Consider the following 21,101-nt stretch of genomic DNA (forward strand, 5'->3'; position numbering starts at 1 on the left):
GAATGACTTTAAAAAGTTCTATTCATATATGTCTTTTAGCTTTCTTTCTTGCTTTTCATCTTTAGCTACCAGTCATCTAATGAAATCATTATTCCAATAAAAACACCTGTGCCTTCATCACCCACACCGCTCAGGTGTGGCTCACCTCTGCCACTGCATTCTCACAGAAGCACATTTGGGTGTGTGTCTGTGTGTGGATTGATGGATGGATGCAATGCTTGCAAAGTCTCAGCATCATTAAATGTTTCTCCATAATGTCTCTCTGAGGTTAGCTGCATCCCAAAACTTAAAAATACCTGCTTAAAATTTTCCAGACTGATAGATTTTTGACTTTATTTCAATCTATTTGCTCAATGTGTTGGTTTTTCAGATTATTTAGCCCTTGCTAAGTTAGCAAACATATTCTTCATAAGTTGTTTCTTGATGCCACAAGTTTACAAATAATCAGGCCTGGACCAGATTTAACTCAGATCATAGCTGATTTGTAATTTAACACGGTATGCAGACAAAATCCTAAATCAATCATTGCTTTTTTTGTGTTTACACAGATATATAGTGGTTATTATTCTCTTTCCCAGCAATTTGCACACATGATTGTACACAAATAGATTCATAAATGCTTACGGTTGCAGCTTATAACTTAGAGAGGAAGAAGGAAAGCAGGAGGGGGAGAGAAGAGAGAATAAATAATGTTAAAAAAGAGGGAAGGAGAAATGCAGAGAGTTCATAAGAGGAGAGATTTGATCGGCTTATGATGTTCAGACTAAGGTGGGGCTGGATTTTTGCATTTTTTTAAACGAATATAATTTAATGCTAAAATCAGTAGTTTAATTGTCTGCTTTAGTGTCTTATTTTTGCGTGAAATTATAGAGGAGATATGTTAGCTATGTTAAAAAGACTAGTTTTACTTGATTTTGACTTGTCAGCACTTTTAAATTATTTTATTTATTGCTTTCTGCTAAATTATGTGAATCTTAAGGCCATCTTCATTGTCTGTTGTGATATTTAACCATTTATTTGTGTGAATGTGTACACTATTGTTTTGAATGATGCATAAGATTCATATGGCATAAGTCCATATGAATCATTAAGTCTGTTCCTGTGAACAAACCTTTGCATAGAAGATGGTGATTTATCATGGAGGTCACTATTACACTGACCTGTGTCAACTTTTATTGTAGTTACATGGATCTATAGGGTAAGTAGGATGTGGCATGGTACCAAGCTTCACTGAGCTCCCAGTAAACGCTCTATATTTTGTAGATACTCAGTTAGCAACAGTTTTTAGTTCTTCTTTTTCTTTTTTTCTTTTTTTTTTTTTACAAAGTACATTACCAAGCCCTGTGGTGTCTGTTGGTTTGGTTTAACACTTCCCAAAATTAAGTTTTTCTTTGTAACTGACATGCCAACATGAAATTCATAACAGTTCTTCTTAAAATGCCTTACAGCTTAAAGATTAAAGATTGTGTTCTTTATAACAGATGTCTTTAGTAAAATGTAACTGATCAAGTAATTTCCAAATTTCAGCAGTTTGTAAACAGGAACTATTTTACAGTTTTTAAAGTCTTCTAAACTTTACATGGAGCCATTGGAAACAAAGTGCATTTCATTTCTAGAATAGAATAAAATAGAATTGAAAATCCCTTTATTGTCCCATAATGGGTAAATTCAGCAAAATTAAAAGAGGTAGTTTATATTTTGAGCATAATAAAGCTGTATTTTCTGCTTATTAACCTTGCTGAAGTAATTTGATAGTGAAGCATTAATGAAGAACACATAAAAAGATCTGTTAAATCAACCGGTTGGAGCTAAATTGCTAATTTATGAGTCTCAGATTGAATATCTTGATATTTTTACAGATTCAGCTTAAAGATTGTGAACAAGGACAGTATGAGTAACATGCATCATTTTGGTTTATGTGTAGATACAGCTTCAGCTCCTCTCTTCATCTTATAAACCTACAGCATGTATGTCTGAACAATTCTTTGGTCAGAGTATAGTGAACTCTGATGTAGTATTTAAAAAGTAAAGGATCAAAGTAAAACCTCAAAAAAGATGGACCATACCTCCACATTTGTACACAATGGTATTATAATAGTTTTTTTGTCTTATACCTTTGTATCTGTTTTAACTTTTTTTTTTTTTTTTTTTTTTTTTTTTTTTTTTTTTTACTTAGCCTTGTTTTTTGCACTGATAATGTGAACCATGGATAACTCCTGGGGACACCTAAAGAAATGCTAAGCCAGGACACAAGACTGCATTAAGAAAAACTTGGGTTGGGGGTGGTGTGAATGTGTTTTTGGGCTTTTACAGTGAATTTCTCCAGTTGCTTATATATAATAATATCCTCTTTGTAATTTTAACATAAGTGTTCTATAAAAACAAATTTCTTTCAGTCTCTTTCTCCTTCTGCTGCCCTGCTCCTCATATTCCATCCTATTGGGATGGGTGGAGTCTCCTGGGTATCCAATGGGCTATTTGCCTCATGCCAGTTTAAACTGGAGCAGGTGTGCCCCCAAAGGTCAAACCATTTCCATCAGACTGATCCACCTGGACTTGGAGAACAGCCAAGACTGTGAAAACGATGCTGTGAAGGTCAGGCTTGATTTAAAAAAACTAGGGATGCACGATATTGGGATTTTGGCCGATATCCGATATGGGGATATTTTAAAACTCATGTAGCCGATATCGATACTGATGTTAAAGCTGGACAAAAATAAGTAGTCATTGAAAATAGCAGTTTTGTTATCCATTTCTGACACTTTGAAAAATAATATACTCAAATATATATTCATATGCTGATATCAAATTGATTTTTAAAAACGCGGTATCGATGTATTTTACTTTCAAAATCTCGGGAAATTTCATCGTTCTGTTACAAACTCTCGTGATATTTAGCAAATTCTTTTGAGATTTTGGTAGATCGATACCGCGTCAATATATCAACATATAAAAATATGGCAAAATGTCGTGAATTTTCGGGGGATTTCGTAGCATAACGATGACATATAGCAATATTTCATTAGTAAAAGAGATTGATATGGTGTTTTTAAATGGCAATATATCAGCATATGAAGATATTGTGATATTTTAATGTATCAATATTTTTTCCCTCGTCTTTAGAAGTTTTTAAGTCTGTAAAAAATAAGTTTTTGAGGAAGAAGAAGAAGTATTTATTTATTTTTTTTTTTAGACGTTAGAAACTGAGAAGCTGATCAAATATCAGGTTAAATATCGGTGGGGTGGCCAATGTCCGATATTAAGTTTTAAGGCCGAAACAGGCTGATACCGATAGGGGGCCGATTATATTGTGTATCCCTAAAAAAACCCATTTGCTCTCATATCTTTTTACAGTAAAGTGGAGTGAATCCTAAATATTTTTCCTCTCCCGTGTTTACACCCAGATCTTTTCAAACGGGAACCTGATAGATGTTTTGTGCGGGAAGAAGGAATATGAGGAGCTTCAGGAGATGGTGAATCCATTGTTGTTCTCTTCCCCCGGTGGCTGCCTCACACTTTTGTTTCACTCAGACTATTCCAATACCAAGAGACACACCGGCTTCAGAGGATTTTATACGCTTCAAGGTGAGACCCTGCAGAGAAAAATCGGCAATATATGACAATCCAGGAGGGTGAACTTTAGCCAACTCTGTAGTTTCACATTCAGCAGAAACTTATAGCTTTCTTCATGTCTAGTGCAGACATCCTGTTTACCTTTTTCAGAAGAAGGTCATATTTATTTTTAGACAACAAGAATTGGCAGCCAAAACACAATTGGGGAAGATTTTTATTTTTTCAATTTTATGTTTTTTTTTTTGTTTGTTTTTTTTTTTATATCAGTATATCAATACTTTAATGCAGGGAGGGGAATGATTGTTTACATCTTTCCTTACAAGATTCAATATTTTTGTAATTTTCTTCTGGGTCTGCCTTTTACAGTATTCAATCTTTAAGTAATATTTAATATTTTTGAAATATTATCAAAAAGATTATATATTTCAGTAATTAATTAAAACACAATATATAGATGAATCACACACAGACTGAGGGTTTCAATCTTTCTCCCTGTTAATCATGGTGATTTCACTCTTACATATATTAGAAATATGACAATATACTTTTACATTAGACCAATAAAAAAAAAAAAAAAATATATATATATATATATATATATATATATATATATATATATATATATATATATTTTCCTACAGGGCCCTTAATGACAAGTATTTTGATACTTGCTTATAGGGGGTTATTTTCAACATGTAAGTTTTAATTGTAAAACTATATTGAGATTAAGGTGAGATTGTTATTTAGAATTTAGGTAGTAATCAGATCTAATTTGCTTATTAATGGTTAATTAACAAGGTAGTCAATTTCGCCTTTTCTATAAAGCTCTTTTTTTCACCTTGTAAACTCAGGTTACTTCTGTCAGCTAACTATATGTACTTCTTTCTATTCTTTCTAAGGGAAAGAGACAGAGAAACAGAGCAGGAGTCTTTGCATAATATTTGTACCGGTCAGACATTTTATTGCAAAACATTAACTAAAGTTGTATGCAATTTGGATTTTATTATGTGTAAGTCATGCAAATCATGAAATAATTAGGCTTAACATGGTTTCAGATTAGGCAGAATGGTAAGGGCTTTTTCCTCACCCGTAGCATATCCTTTGAAATATCCATTTGAAATTGTTTTAAAGCTGCTAAATCAGTTATAGACAGTTTGTAATCTTTGGCACATTTACATGTTTGTTAAATTAAAACATAACATTTGGAAAATGAAATACAAACAGACAGCAAAGATGTTAATCTTTACCAGTGCTGTGACGATGGAAAATACAGGAAGCTATTTAATAATATAGGGATAAAAACTAAACAAAATTTTTAACATTTAATATCTGTTTTTTCTCATGCAGAACCTAAACATAGAAAATGGTGAAACTCCTTTTTATACTTTTACAGACTCTAAAACCAGATTATGAACCAGTTCCAAAGGGATGCGATAACTTCACCCTTACCTAAAATATATGATTTATATGATTTTTCAAATCTTTTTTTTTTTTTACTTTGAAGACTTCAACGAGTGTGAAGACCAAAACAACGAATGTACTCATTTCTGTCACAATTTCATCGGAGGATGCCACTGTTCCTGTCGCCATGGTTACTACCTCGCCGAGGACAATCACACTTGTACGGGTAAGGGAAAAGAAATATTTTAACTCGTTCCTGGTAGGTTACACATAAAAATCACGAAGGACCAAACTGAAACATGAAGTGAAACTTGGGAATTGGAGAAGCTGAACTGATCAGTCAGGAAGAAAAGGAGACAGATTTTTTTTTTTCTATTTGAATCATGCCACAGAAATCATGTGGAAGTCACTAATGAATTAATCTAATCCTAACACAGTGAGCTGTAATGAGGATCTGTCTGGCTTGAAAAGAGGTGAAATATCCAGCCCTTCCTGGCCTGGGACTTATGCTGAAAATGCCAACTGTAAATACAGCCTCTCTGTGGAGGAGCATCTTCAGCTGGAGCTGCACTTCTCTGAGGATTTCGATGTGGAGCAAAGTTCTGATGGTCCTTGTATAGATGAACTAAAAGTAAGAATGCATTCTCTGCTCTCACAAAAACTCATCTTTACAACATCCATTTTGTACAACGAAAATAAAAAAATAGGAAGCTGTGACTGAAGTGTTGAAAGCTACTGTATGAATCAGTTAACATCCTGTTTTTAAAATGTTATAGCATGTTTGTGTTTGATATGTGTTTTATTTAAGTAGTTTCCTGTCTGTTTTTAATGTCATAACACTGTTGATTCACAGATTATGAAACAACATATACACCTATTTAAGTATCTACACTCCTTCCACCATTCTATATTTAATGAAATTACAACCACAAACTTTTATGTATTTTATTCAGGTTGTACAGTATGTGATATCCTACAAAACATAGTGCACGCCTGCACAATGGAAGAAAAAATGTACAAAATTACAAATAATTACAAATAAAACAGAAAAGTAAAGTGAGCCTTTCTGTTCATCCCTTGAGTTCATATTTAGTAGAATCAATTCCCTAAAATTGAAGATGCAAGACTTGTAAGTTTTTGTCTCTACAAGCTTTAAAAGAGACTGGATGTTTTGCCTATAAATGCTGCTATATGTTTATGCTGCTGGAGGACGTAATGACCATTTTTTACCCATTCTGCTACATCTTCTTACTACTCTCCAATTTTAGATCATTTGACATTTTGGCTGTATTTCTAGTGTTTTTTTTCTCCTTACAGCGTCTAGATTTGGCCTGATGTTCTGTTCAGCTCTGACATCATCCTAGATGGGCATTAAGTAGGCTGCTACTGTGGCGCACTTCATGTTCTCTTACCATCAGTCTTTTATTGGTTAACTTTTTCTTTCCCCACAACGTAGCAGTAGCCTGAGTTTTTTTGCCTCAAACTACATGTGTGCTTTACTCCTGGCATTAACTTTTCCTTTCTTTCACATTGAAAGAACTCCTGAATCTGTGCCTCTGGTTCTTTTTGTGTTTACTCTTTCTTCTTAAATCTCCACACAGACATGGCAGAGGGATGTTAACTTTGAGCCAGGTTCTCCTGAAAATCTTTTTTTTTTCCTCTCCAAGGAGGGATTGCTGAAAAGTCAATACACACATGGAAGCAACCGTCCACTGTCGCGACATGCTCATCCTAGTAGAGGGAGCTCTTAAAATCAGTGACTTGCTGCAAATCTGTTAGGTTTTTGATAAAAAGAAACATTTAAATTGTTCGTCTCTATTACTTGACTAACTTTACTATGTAAAGTAACTTAAGATGACCTGCTGTGAATTGGTGTTTTATAAACAAACTGAAATTGATTTAATAAGCTCAAACTCAGTCAGAACGAATAGAGAACATCTGTAAACATCATTTTAAGTCCTGCCACAAATTTTATGTTAAATTTAGATCAGGACTTTGACAGGGCCTTTCTTGATATGAATTTAAAATAATGGCATCATAACTCTTGTTGTATGTAAGGGGTCTTATCCTGTAAAAGCCTTGGTCCAGTGTCAAGCCTTATACAGCCTCAAACACGCTCAATCTAACCATTAACTTTGGCCAGCTTCTCTTTCTCTGCTAGAGAAAAGCAACCCTAAAGCAGAATTCTGCAAAAACAATTTTATATCAGGAAGTTGTAAGTGGATACAGTGTGTCTTTTGTTTTTAACCACTTCTAGTGTTTTGCACATAGGCCACATAGTTCCATTTTGGTTGCATATGATCAGAGGACTTGGTCAAATACATTGCTACATCTGTCTGTCAACAGTAATCATCACATTAATTGATATTTAATGTGATGTCTTATGGTGAAAGTTTGGACCAGATTGTATTTAGGGTACAAAAAACAACAACAAAAAAAGAATATTTCTTCCTTTTCACAGGAATGCACTTCATTGGGTTGGTCTATCACAAAAAAATCCCGAAAAAGATAATGAAGCTTTAAATATTTGCAGTCAACTGTATTAAAACTAAGTAAACCCCCTTAAAATCAGTCCTTTTATTCAATGAACGTTAGCTTTCTTTTACATGCACTCAGGCAACCTTTTTGAAAAGCTATGCACCGTTGACCATGCTCCTGTGGTAAAAAAAAATGATACCAATAACACATAAAGCTTTTCAAGATGTCCACCAGTTCACAATTCATTGCTTTGCATGCATTTTGAAAGAAACTATATAACAAACAATACTTTATACTTAAACATGCTGAAGATGACCTCCATTGAATTAACCTTTTGTGTTCTGAATACATTAAACTTATATGAATTTTGAAATTACATTTTATTCATTCATTACAGCTACCCTAGTTCCTCTCTATAAAAACATTAAATGATGAAAATATGGTGGTAATTTAATGAGCAAATAAAAAATATAATTGTTTACAACATAAAGCATCTTCTCTACACCTAGTATGATTTTAACAATGGAGCAAAATGTTATTTCTTCAAAGTGGAGTCAAACTAATTTTCTAACCATCTGAGGTTTTGTCAATTTTAAGTTAAAGAACAACTCTTCTTGGACAGACACATGCCTTAAGTGGTGTGGCACAGAAGGATACTGTGGTTACATTGAGGTCTAAAAAAGAAAAAAACCCACAACTGTTTACCAGTAAAGACCCCCATACCATCACACCTCCGCCTCCACGTCTTACACAGGCAACCGCATATTCAGATATCACCAGGTCTTCCTTTGTATACCTCACAAAACAAGGGAGCCGAAACTTTGATACTTCCGACCAAAGTCCAGATTTACAGTAGTTTGCTATACAAGCACTAAGTTTTTATTTGTCTCCAGCAGCTCCATCTTGAAGGACTCCGTTATATGGTTTCACTTAGATCAGTGACGCTATATATAACATGGCTTCATCAATAGATATCATGCTTGATTTACTTTTGATAGTCCTTCCTGTCTGCATATTTCAGCAGCATCTTATATTTAAAAACAACTTGTGTTTATGTGTTCGGCAGATTGAAACCTACTCTGAGACCCTGGGTCCATTCTGTGGTAACAAACCTCCCCCATCTCCTCTTCTCACTCATTCGAGCCAGATCCAAATCGATTTCACCTCTGATGGGTTTGGGACAAACAAGGGCTTTAAGTTAAACTTCAAGACCAGAGGTAATGTAGTCCGTCTTCCATAGCGTACAAAAGATGATCTCTACACTTGTTCCAGGAAAATGATCAGAATTGCTGTTCTTGCCTTCAGATAAGGTCTGTCGATCAGTCGTGACCTCAAACTCCAACGTGACTCCTCTGAAGGAAGAGTATCACCGGGGCGAATCGGTGACTGTTAAATGTCTACTTGGCTATGCTGTAAATTCAGTGAGTACTTAAAAAGGTTTGTAGTAATATATGAAAAACCTAAACCAACAGTAATTAAAGTTTTCCTTTTGCAAACCAGGAGGAAATTGAGGGTATGTTAACAGAGTATGAGACCACCTGCCAGAGCACAGGTGTATGGATGCCAAGCTACCCCTGTGAAAGTGAGTGCAACTTAAAAAAATCAGTGTCTTTTTTGCACATTTTTAACCAATCACATTATTACCTGTTTATTCTTGTTTTCCACTTTAGTTGTAGATTGTGGTTTACCGGATATTAAAGACCACAGCCTTCTTCAGGTGGTGAATCCAGACGACAAGGACACCAAGTATAATAGCCAGATCACCTTTCACTGCAGCTCACAATACTACACACTGGAAGGAGATGGTGATTATATCAATCTGCCACATTGTTTTAACTGCTGTTACTTTTTAACCACATGCTTTCTAAAATGTTTCAGATACGTACACTTGTAATGCCAATGGTGAGTGGGTATCAGTGGACGGCGGGGCAGAGTTACCAAAATGCAAAGAAGGTAAGTTATACACACCTAAATTTTTAAATATGAAATAATTTACTTCATGTTACTGACAACTTATGTTCATTTCAGTGTGTGGGATGCCTCAAAAAGAATTGTTAAATGCAGGAAGAATACTGGGAGGAAATAATGCAAAACTAGGAGAAATACCTTGGCAGCTTTTGATAAAATATCCAACTAGAGGAGGAGCATCACTGATAAATGATCAGTGGGCCGTCACGGCTGCACATGTTGTGGAAGGGCAACATAAAGATGCTTTTGTAATCTATGGTGGACTGGTAAATGCAAGAAATTCTGATATATTGCCTCGCATTCCAATCGATAAAATTATCCTGCATCCTGGCTATAGTACAATTTCTTCATCTACAACACCAAAAAATTATGATAATGATATTGCTCTGATAAAATTCTCATCCAAAGTGAATCTTGGCCCAAACCTTCTTCCCATTTGCCTCCCAGAGGTAAACAGGGGCGTGAATGAAAATGAACAAGGCACAGTGTCTGGATGGGGGGCTACAATAAGAGGAGGTAGAAACAGGACCATATCTCCACACTTACAGTATGTCAGCATTCCTGTTAACTCTCTCACTGAGTGTATGGATACACCTCTTTCAAACTCTAACGAAGCTATGACCTTTACCAATAATATGTTCTGTGCAGGAGAAAAAGGGAAGGACAGCTGCCATGGAGACAGTGGAGGTCCATTTATTGTACCCATGCTGTCTTCAGGGGGGCCATATTATCTGATTGGCATTGTGTCCTGGGGAGAAAACTGTCTGGGAGGTGATATAAAGGGAAAAAAAAAAGGTTATTACACCAAGGTGGAGAATTATGTAAACTGGATTAAAACAACAATCCAGGACAACTGAACACAGCTGAGAATAAAACGGTTTTGTTCAGTCAAAATCAATCAATAAAAATCACTTAACTTGTACTGATTATTTTATTACTTCATTTTCCAAATTAACAGATCTTCACCAACTCTTGAAATCAAATATTTGAATATTAATAGGAAATCAAACCAATTAAACTGGAAGCATATGCAGTGGAAAATATTTACGTTTAAAGGAAGTGTTCACATATCATCTGCAGACATTGTCCTTTTTTGAAAGTTAACATGTTTTGCTAATGTGTTATGGTGTGCAGTATGTAAGTAGATGTTAGTATAAATGGTTTTGCATAATGTAAAGAGCTAATTTTTAAATCATTTTAACTCCATACGTCATTCTCCAAATCTATATATCAACTATGATCAAAATCAAATATACTTTGTAATATGTATTAGTGTTGCATATTGCACAGACTCATTTAGCTAATAAATGCTAATAAACAATCATATTTGTGTTGTTGTTTTTTATGTAGTAAATTAACTGCTTTGTATTTCTTACTGCCTAAGCATTAGGTAAATTGACTGGTTTTGGGGTAACTTAAAATGTTTAACATTGGGGTATCAAAACCAGCTATAGTTTCCTGTCACAATGTGTGTTTAAAAGTAATCTTATGGGAAACAGAGTAACAGAATGCTTACCCCTTCCTAGAATGGTGTTGCACACTGCTGGTTAGATTGATGAAAGAAGGCTACTACTTGTTCATTTTGCAAAGTTATATGTTCAATGTACATCCCAGTAGGGGTGGGACATATTTAATTTAATGAAACAGTATTCAAACTCCTGCATCTTGGTTCAGTTTGTAGCACTGTTGTGTTTCAGCCAGAGGGTTTTGGGCACGATTCTCGCCCCGAGGTCTTTTTGCATGGTGCTTGCATGTTCTCCCAGTGCATGTGTGGGTTCTCACAAAAACAAGACCGTTCAGTTAATTTGCTTCTCTAAGGTGTGAGTGTGCATGGTTGTGTGTGTGTGTGTGTCTCCATGTTGCCCTGAGAAAGACTGCCGACCTATCAGGAGTGTACCTTGCCTCTTGCCCATAGGCAGCCGGAGATAGGCAGGGGCCCTGCTGCGACCCTGATGGAATGAGAAAATGGATATTTCAACTGTCATATATTGTTCTGTGAACAATATTGTTGTGTGAACACACACACACAACTTTCTGTGTGTTAGGGCAACAAATGAAAGTGTGAATCGAGCTCAAATCATGGTCAAACAGATAACTCTGCACAAATATGGAATGCATTCACCACACCTTCCATTCAGTTACATGAGTTTATTGACAAAAATCACGCCAAGTCAAACATATTAGTCAAAAACTTGACTTAACTAAACTAAGCTACTATGTACACACAGAAAACAAAACACATGGTTGAAACCATAATCAATAGAATAAAGCAATAATATTATGGTTAGGCATTGATTTAATGTTGAGAACCAAAGTTTATCATATATAATTTGAAATGCTGTAAAACAAACTTTTTACTAATGTAGACCAATTCACAATGCAAATCAAAGGAGGTAAATAAAACATTATTTGGAAAAATAATGTTTTAATAAATGATTTGCTTAACCAGAAACCAATAACGGTTCGTTAATTGATTCTTAACCTTCTTTATTGAGCTAGTAGCTAGCAGACATGAGGGGACTCATCTTAAAATACTCTTTGGTCTTATTTTGGTAATTGTGATGAGCATATGAGAAAACACATGAACATTAATGTTATGTTAGTGTTTTAACCCTTTGTAAAATGATTTTTTTTTTTATCTTTATAAACAACAACTCAAAGCATGTCAGTGTGGTGTACAATGTGGCTCAAAATGTTAGCTTTTCTTACACTGCAAGAAACACATAAAGTGATCAAAAAACACCAAAAACCACAAATTATTTTGGCAAAGATCTCTTTCCCTAATTGTACCAGATCTCCATTGTAGAAAGGACTGAGTAGTTTGCAGTATTCAGCTTCACATGTCAGGAGATATGTGTTTAATTCTATTTCAAAAAACATGACGTTGGAATCCTTTAAAAATTATGATAAATGGCTTGTATATATTTATATAGTACTTTTAAAACTCAGAGGACTCCAAAGTGCTGTATTCACACACAGACATTCACACACTGATGGTGGTAAGCTACATTGTAGCTACAGCTGCCCTGGGACTCACTGACAAAAACAAGGCTGCCATTCAATTTGCATCACTGGTTACTTCAGCTACCAATAACAGGTAAGGCGGGTATCGTGCCAAATGGGACAACAATGGAGAAAGGGTTCGAGAAGGTGCTTAAACCAACTGCTCAACTGCAGCACAAACCCCTACGTCCTGTTACAGTATTTTGTGATGTCAAATATTTCACTGACATTTGAACAGTTTACAACTTATAAAACATGCAGACATCTAATAAATGAGTTTACCGCACAGACCTTTAAAGGCTGTAAGATTTAACTTTTGTATCTCATCTAAAACATGGCTTAAACTAAAGCATTTGAACCCTGAAAACTTGTATAGCTACACTGCAAAGCAAGCATTATGTTTTCTTCCTCCTTTTAAACAGTTAAAAGCTGTTAGCTTAAATTTATTTAATGGTTTTAGTTAATTTAATTAATGCAATTGAAATCATTAAACTAAGAAGAAAAAATTTTAATAACTCTGTTGCAGCACATTATACAAAACCTAAATCTTTACAAGCTCCCTAAATGGAAGGGCAAAGCTGGAAAAAAGGCAAGTACTTCCTCTAGTGGTTAGAATAATTATTGCAACTGGTGAAGGTGCTAAACAGGGATAATTCACAATTAAAGAATAGCAAGAAAAAAACTAAAATGACATAAATCATTAAAACTGACAATTTCCCATCCAATTCCATTTGTGTTATTTATTAAACATTATTTGCCCCTCCCTGTATTTCAAAGTCAAACATGTATTTGATTTTGCCAAGACAAACAAGGCATATTCCTGGCATTAACGCGATGAGTTGCTACACAACTGAAAGAGGAGCCTTTATCACATTAATGGTTCACTTGTATCTGGGACTTGTGCTGGTGCACAGCTAGATTAATTCAGGCATGCATGTATTCAATTCCAGGGTTGTTTGGGCGTCTCTTATATTATGGTGAGTTCATGTTTTGTTTCTTTTTTGTTGTCGTTGTTTTGTTTTTGTTTTTTTGTTTTTTACTTATCATGGGGAAATCAAACAGTTTTAATCTAACTTCCTCTAATATGATTCTAAACGTCTAAAAAGAATGCAAATTCCTGAACTTATGAATGTATTTTAAAATATATTTGACACACGAATGAATAAGCATATTTCAATAGGCAGATGATTCTTTGGTATGTGATATGGTCATATGTATCTTTTGCACTTTAGTCAGTTTAGGCTCTGTGTTTGCTCTTTTCTGTTTGAATCGACTTTGGACCAGTAGCTCAAATCAAAACAGACTGATAAACAGATCAAACTTGTTTATGCACCTTTCAGGTTTCAACATGTTCTGGTCTGTGAGTGTGTCCCGCTGCCAGACTCAGAACCCCCGATGCATGGAGCAGTCCAGTCCCCCCAGTATCCACAGCCCTATCCCCCCAACCTCCAGAAGCAGTGGGACCTTAGTGTGCCAGAGGGCTTCCAGATCAGCCTGACCTTCACACACCTGGACATCGAGGCCTCTACAGGCTGCTACTACGATTCAATTACTGTCAGAGCTATATAATGTTATCACATCTTTCCACTTTATAGTTTGTAAAATATGCTACATTTTTAGGAACCCAAAGGTTTGACTCTAGCAGTCAAATTAGATTTGACTGTTAGATCTAGATAAAATTAGATTTATTAAATGTATGCAAAGATTGGGTTTATCAAGCTATTTTTTAAGGATACTGACCAAATGGCTTTATATAAGGATTATAACTAATATTTTATTAATTTCAATCTTTAATTATAATAGGAGCAATTCAGACTTTTACTTTTTTTTCTTTTCTAGAAAACAAGGTAAAATCAACTTATAAATGAATTGAATTCATACAATCCGTCCGCTAATTACTTTTTATTTACACTGTAGTGTTTCTTCATTATGTTTAGGATCTTTTCCTTGCAGGTTCTATATGATGAAAAGCTGCTCAGAAAGTTCTGTGGCAACGAGAACTCTGCTGATGGAAATCACCCCGGTTACCAGCCCATTTTATCTCCAGGAAACAGACTCACTCTGATATTCCAGTCAGATGAGTACAATCCGGATCTTCACCAGAATGTGGGATTCTCCGCTAAATACCAAGCAATAGGTGCCTTTGAAAAATGTCCTTTCACACATGCCAAATAAAAATGATCTTGAATCGAAAACATCCCACATAATGTTTTTTCATTCTTGTCATCAGACATAGATGAATGCTCTGCACCAGAACCTTTGGATGGATCGGGTCCGCTCTGCTCTCAGATCTGCCTCAACACACTGGGATCCTATCTGTGTGCCTGTCACCATGGCTACGAGCTGCGTTCAGACCAGCGTACCTGCGCCTGTAAGTTTATGGGTAAACTTATTGTGGGTAAATCAAAAATTTATCTTGATGCATTTTGAATTGTGATCAGAAATACATCATAATTGAATGCTGGATCTGTTTCTTAAAGTAATGGCAAGGTGCCACCGCTTTCCACCTTGAATTTAAACAATGAGTAAATGGATGCAAATAACACTAGAAATGATTTTTTTTGTTTTTTCTGAAGTATATTAATAAAATAATTTCTGGTTTAATTGGTTTAAAGAAGAAAGAGTTGAAGTTGCAATCCCATACATGCCATTCATTGTCACATTTTGTATAATGATCAGCCTAAAGTAATACGTCATTGCCAAGTGAAGGCAATTGTCATTTTATCAATATCATTATGCAGTCTTTAAAAAAATAAAAATATACTATTTCAGCTTTAATTCTTTATTGCAAAATGTCAATTTTATAATCATATGTTTTCAAATAGACTCACAGTAGATCCTGTTTTTGACTCAATCCTTTTTATTTATGAATAGGATTTCATTTCAACCCCTCTATTGTAATGTTGGCTGTAACCTTTTTCGAAGCCTCAATAAAACCTCTCTTTAAGCATTGCCCAATATTTAGCTCCATCTATCTTCTAATGAACTCTGACCACCTTCCCTGTAATTTACCAAGCATTACTTCATAAGGCTGCCACCTCTATGTTTTGCAGGGCTTCTGTATAAAGAAAGTCATTCAACGTTTGTATTTTGCCTGCTACCAAAAGTTCAGTTTCACATTTCCATTTGTCATATAGATGGCTAGTGGAAAACCAAAACAGATAAAATTTCATGTAATTTTTTTTCAATAGAGATTTTAATGTAAGAAAATGTGAAAAAATTTCAATGAATATTTATGCTAATGCAAGGAACTGCATGAACACTTTCCTTTCTTTTTGTCCAGTATCCTGTAGCAGCGGAGTATTTAATGAAGTAGAAGGGCACCTGTTTAGTCCAGGTTACCCGAACCCCTCGCCACATGCTTTGTCTTGTCAGTACATTATATCAGTGGAGCCTGGCTTCTCTGTCTCTCTTAACTTCTCGGATAAGTTTCACATTGAGAGTGTGGACACGGAGGAAGGCCCAAACTGTCTCCATCACTGGCTGGAGGTAACAGGAAACAGCTTAAATCATGTGTAGTGACATTAAAGGTATAGTGGAGGATTTTTGAGAGTTTTTTAAAAGACCCGATCTTTTCACTTTAAAAAAATGCACATGCACAACTGTACCTGTACCTACTCCTGAGAGGATAAAGGGTTGAGCACATGTTTGATAGAGTGCCTATTAAACGCATGTGAGAGCATGCACAAGCCCATTACTCCTTGTGCACGCTCTTTTTAAAACTCTAACACCTAAATCCCTCAATCTCTATATAGAGTGGGGACTATAGTGAACTCAGTTAACTTACCGTTCGGACAGATGATCACTGCTTTTTGCTCCCTGTTGGTCATATAACTCCTCCTCCACTGCGTGGTGCCTACACCATCTTTGTTATTAGTACCCGACAGCGGGCCGCTGTGACAGCAAATCCCATAATGCTTTTCAAGGAGAGCTCTCCATGTGAAGCATTCAGGGATATATATCTGCATTTTTGATGCCTTTCTTTTCTTATACACTTCGTAGACACTTTTTCTCTTATGACCCTTAGCCATTTTCAAAAAACTGCGTAGAGAAAGGTGTGCTTCAGTGACTGGCTGAAACCACAGATATACGCCTGAAAGTGCACATGCGCAAAGAAAAAGATAGCTAACATGATGTGCAAGTAGGACTGCCTTCCGTAAACGTATCACCAGAATGACTGACAATTAGAGGGACCGCTTATTTAGATGATCTACCCGGAAAAAAAAGATCGTCCTCTGTACCTTTAATGACAGTAGATATGACTATAACATTTAAATATTTGATTAAAACCTGACCTTCTTTTTCTTTGAGGTGAGCATCCCTAACAGAGAGTCTATGAGGCTGTGTGGGGGGAAAAGCCCAGGACTGATTAACACAAACTCCAACACTGTCACGCTGAACTACCACATTGATGATCAGGGCCGAAGCAATGGATGGAGCCTGGACTACAGCACATCCAGTGAGGAGGGGGGGGGGGGGGGGGGGGGGGGGGGGGGGGTCAAAGGAATATTAGACTATTAAAAGGTTGAATGTATGGCTGATAACACATATTTATGCTTTCACATCAGGAGTAAAGTGTCCAGTTCCTGGTAAAGTAGCTCGAGGAAAGGTCACTCCTTCCTTAACTGAATACTTCTACAGAGATCCCATCTATGTGCGCTGTGAACAAGGATACAAACTAATGGCGGTAGGCTTGGAAATATTTTCCTGTTTTTTAATTGTAGTATTGCATTGTTTTAACAAAATGTGTCCTACTTTTTTGGGGTCAGAATGGTCAGGAGATAGAGAGCTTCTCTGCTGTGTGCCAAAGTAGCGGAGATTGGCACCTCCCACTGCCAGAATGCCACAGTATGTTAGCATCAAGCTTATACAAGGCGGATCTGAAGCCATTGAATTTAACAATTTCAACAATCAAATTCTGAACATTTTCTTGCTAACAAAATACTAAATCTTTTTTTTTTTTCTCTGCCAGTTATTGATTGTGGAGAACCTGAGCGTCTGTTAAATGGGGGAGTAACTTTCCTGTCTGGCTTCCAGAATCAGTATCTGTCTAAAGTTCAGTATCACTGCAATGAACCATTTTATTCTCCATTTGGTGGCAGTAATGGTAAGATGTTTTATATGAGGAATTTTTCACTGATTCTGCACTAACTTTAGAGATAGAGATAAACAATGTGTATATTTTCACTGGTAACAAATCTTCAAGAGGTTGCACCGCTTTTGTCAGGAATTTTTTATGAAAGTTCTTTATTATACTGTTTTATTTTGCATACAGTGCAAATCAATTTAACATTAATAAACATTTTTGTAGATGTAGTTTCCTCTAATTTATTTGCTAGTCTAAACAGTATTGTACAGATGTGGCTTTTTCAACAAATAGAAATGCATTTTTAAGGCAGTTAATCAACATAGTGTAGAGTGGTTGACATACACCAAGGAAGCTGTATTTCTCTTTTGGCTGTGTGTGAGCTTGGTCACCATAAAAGACTATGTATGGTGTTTGCTAATCCTAAACACATATAATGTGACAAATTAGTAACTTTAAAGGTAAAGTAGGTGATTTTTGGTGAATTTTTTTAAAAGACCAGCCCTCTCCACTTTAAAAAAATGCACATGCACAACCCTGTACCTGCTCCTGAGAGGGAATGCCTATCAAACACGTGCGAGAGTATGCAGGAGCCCATTTTTCCTTGTGCACGCTCTGTTTAAAAGTTCTCCTATATAAAGATCAGAGCATCTTTAGATAAACCAAACAACCTCTCCACAGACGCATGGCTCAACACAGAAGAGCAGCCTCCTCTGGACAAAACGCCGCAGTACATCTACACCTTGTGGACAAAGGACATTCTTTTGAGGACCAGAATGTTCACATTCTGGATAAAGAAAATAGGTTGTTTGAGAGGGGCATGAAGGAAGCCATCTATGTAAAGAGAGAAAAAACAACTTTAAACAGAGTTGGTGGACTCAGATTCCAGCTTCCAAAAACTTACAATTCAGTTATAGAGATGATCCCTTCCAGATATCACCACAACCCCGTCATAGAGGAACAAAGTACCTCCTCTCTTTAGGCGGTGAACAATTCCTTCATACGACCGACCTTCAGAATCATAGACAGGTTTCAGATATTACAGGCTAACAATGGAACCAAACGACCCACTCGTCGGTTTCCATTTGCATGTTTTTAAGCAATACAAGGCCTTGTCTCTATAAAGACTCATCTTACTGCTGATCCAGACATTTGAATTGAGAAAGCTTCCTGGAGGGGAAGCGAAACGTCTTCAAACCTTGGAAACCAAGTCCAGTGGATTGTTTTTTAGACTTTTACGGAATATCACCAGAATGATTGACAATTAGGAGGACCACTTATTTTGATGATCCACCTAGAAAAAGAACATCCTCCACTATACCTTTAAGAGAATATTGTGCAAACAGTAACAAATTTTCTTATATGTTTTATTTGAAGACCAAACATGGAAAAATAGCTTTGATAATAATTTTTTGTATTTGCTTTATTTTGCTTAGTTACACTCATCTGTGAGGCAGATCGACAGTGGAGGTCCAACCAAGAGGTTATTTTAAAACCAGTATGCCTACCAGGTATTACAGTTTGTCTTTCATAACTTCAGTGAACACCTTGATCTCTTTTTATCTTCTTTATTACTATGAGTATATATCCTATGCAGTTTGTGGTCGACCAACAAAGCACTTTAATAACTATCAGAGAATCATTGGAGGAGCGGATGCTCCAGAGGACACTATTCCCTGGCAAGCTCTAATACGTGTAGGATCAGGCAAGGGAGGGGGTATGATCATAGCTGATCGCTGGATTTTGACTGCAGCTCATGTGGTTGTTACTGATGGGAAAGTAGCAACACCTGAGTCTGTAAAAGTAAGTAGTCCCCTATAAAGTTCTACATTTCCACTGACATGTAAATTAAAAAAATATATATTTTTCTTTTTTTTTTTAGATTTACCTTGGACATACTGATGTTGTCTGGATTCAAGAAACACCTTCACTAAATGTGACTGCAATCCATGTTCATCCTGAATACCATAACCCAGGATTAAACTTTGACAATGATATTGCACTGATACAGGTGCAAGAACCAGTCACCTTCAAAGCATCAATAATGCCTCTGTGTTTGCCAGCAAAAGATGATGAATATGAGGATACAATAATGGGGTAAGGAAACAGCAGCAAATACTCACAAGAAAAATATATTTTTTTACATACTGTAACTGATCTTTTGTGGTGCAAACCTTTTACTTTTTCAGGATGGTTTCTGGGTTTGGGCTTACATCAAAAGGTAATAAGACGTATCAAACACAAAAGCTGAAGTACGTGCATATTCCAGTGATGCCTCAGGAGGAATGCAGAGATTCTTTGAAGAGACAGTCCAATGCACCAATACTGACAGACAACATGTTCTGTGCTGGAGCTCCTGAAGGTGGGAAAGACTCTTGCCACGGTGACAGTGGGGGTGCCTTCACTCTACAATCTGCAGATGGTCGATTTTGGGCTGCAGGGATTGTCAGCTGGGGGCTTACCGGTAGATGTGGAAAGAAAGGAAATTATGGATTTTATACCAAAGTAGCAAACTATGTAGACTGGATTAACAAGATCATGCAGGAGAACTAAAAAAAAAAAAGCAATTACAGTTGAAGCTATTTGTAAGATATAAGCAAAACATCTCAATAAAGCCATTAAAAGACAGTTAGATTATCATAAACTATAAATAAAAAGTTCTAATAATTACTTAACATGTTGATTGTTCTTGAATGATTTGAAGGTTGTATTTGAATGCAAAAACTTTGTTATGTTAATATGAATAAATTGGTATAATACATATTTTTCCGTCTTTTACTTATATACACCATTGTGATGCCCTTATTATATAGTTTCTTAAAAATTGGGTTGCAAAGTGACTGAGTGGTAAGTACCATCTTATGCAGGAAAAAGAAAAACACATAGGCACGGATTCACCAGAGATATCGTGGCTTCCTTTAAGAAAGAGAACTGTTAAGTCAATTTTTCTCTTTAAACCAACAAACAAACCAACCAACCAACCAACCAACCAACCAACCAACCATCTCACAAAAAAACCAGCTAATCAACTTTCCAACAAATCAGCTAACAGGTAACTAACTAACTAACTAACTAACTAACTAACTAACTAACTAACTAACTAACTAACTAACTAACTAACTAACTAACTAACTAACTAACTAACTAACTAACTAACTAACTAACTAACTAACGTTTTACAGGTATATTAATGTTTAACAATGTGCTTGGAAGATGGTTTAGATGGATTTTTAGCTTCAACCTATAAAAAACAATGCTCAGATTTGTTGATTTAACTCATCTGTTTTGTTTGCATTGCCTCAAGCTGGAAAAACCTTATACAGTAGAATTATTTGGTAATTTCAAATAAAACTACTTTTCTGCAACAAAAAAAGAGGCTAACTTTACATAATTCATTGTTTCACACTGTAATGTAGGAGATTAAATGTTGTTATAAAAGGAGTCAAGAGAGCATGAGGAAATGTCATCAGTCATCAGTCTTCTTCGTGATGGCGTTGCCTTCTGACCCTGAATTCATGGATGTACCTGTATTTTTCCACAAATCAAAAATATGATCTGGTTACCTTGCAAGATGAAATGTTGTGAGATTTAA

General features: G+C 35.8%; 1 protein-coding gene across 1 annotated transcript; it reads left to right on the forward strand.

Moving 5' to 3' along the window:
- Window positions 1-634: 634 nt before the first annotated feature.
- LOC119783157 lies at window positions 635-20,105 on the forward strand. The gene is made up of 23 exons (XM_038284520.1): window positions 635-768; window positions 2,397-2,595; window positions 3,405-3,585; window positions 5,078-5,200; window positions 5,412-5,605; window positions 8,519-8,669; window positions 8,758-8,873; window positions 8,953-9,034; window positions 9,123-9,257; window positions 9,331-9,405; window positions 9,481-10,276; window positions 13,764-13,977; window positions 14,377-14,560; window positions 14,654-14,794; window positions 15,707-15,912; window positions 16,735-16,882; window positions 16,992-17,110; window positions 17,193-17,271; window positions 17,396-17,530; window positions 18,946-19,020; window positions 19,107-19,312; window positions 19,392-19,606; window positions 19,699-20,105. The coding sequence occupies exons 1-23, from the start codon at window positions 752-754 to the stop codon at window positions 20,060-20,062; spliced, it is 4,155 nt and encodes a 1,384-aa protein (XP_038140448.1). The 5' UTR covers window positions 635-751; the 3' UTR covers window positions 20,063-20,105.
- The last annotated feature ends 996 nt before the right edge of the window (window positions 20,106-21,101 follow it).

The sequence above is a fragment of the Cyprinodon tularosa genome, unplaced genomic scaffold, assembly GCF_016077235.1.
Source record: "Cyprinodon tularosa strain WSP-4 unplaced genomic scaffold, ASM1607723v1 ctg2, whole genome shotgun sequence".
NCBI lineage: Eukaryota > Metazoa > Chordata > Actinopteri > Cyprinodontiformes > Cyprinodontidae > Cyprinodon > Cyprinodon tularosa.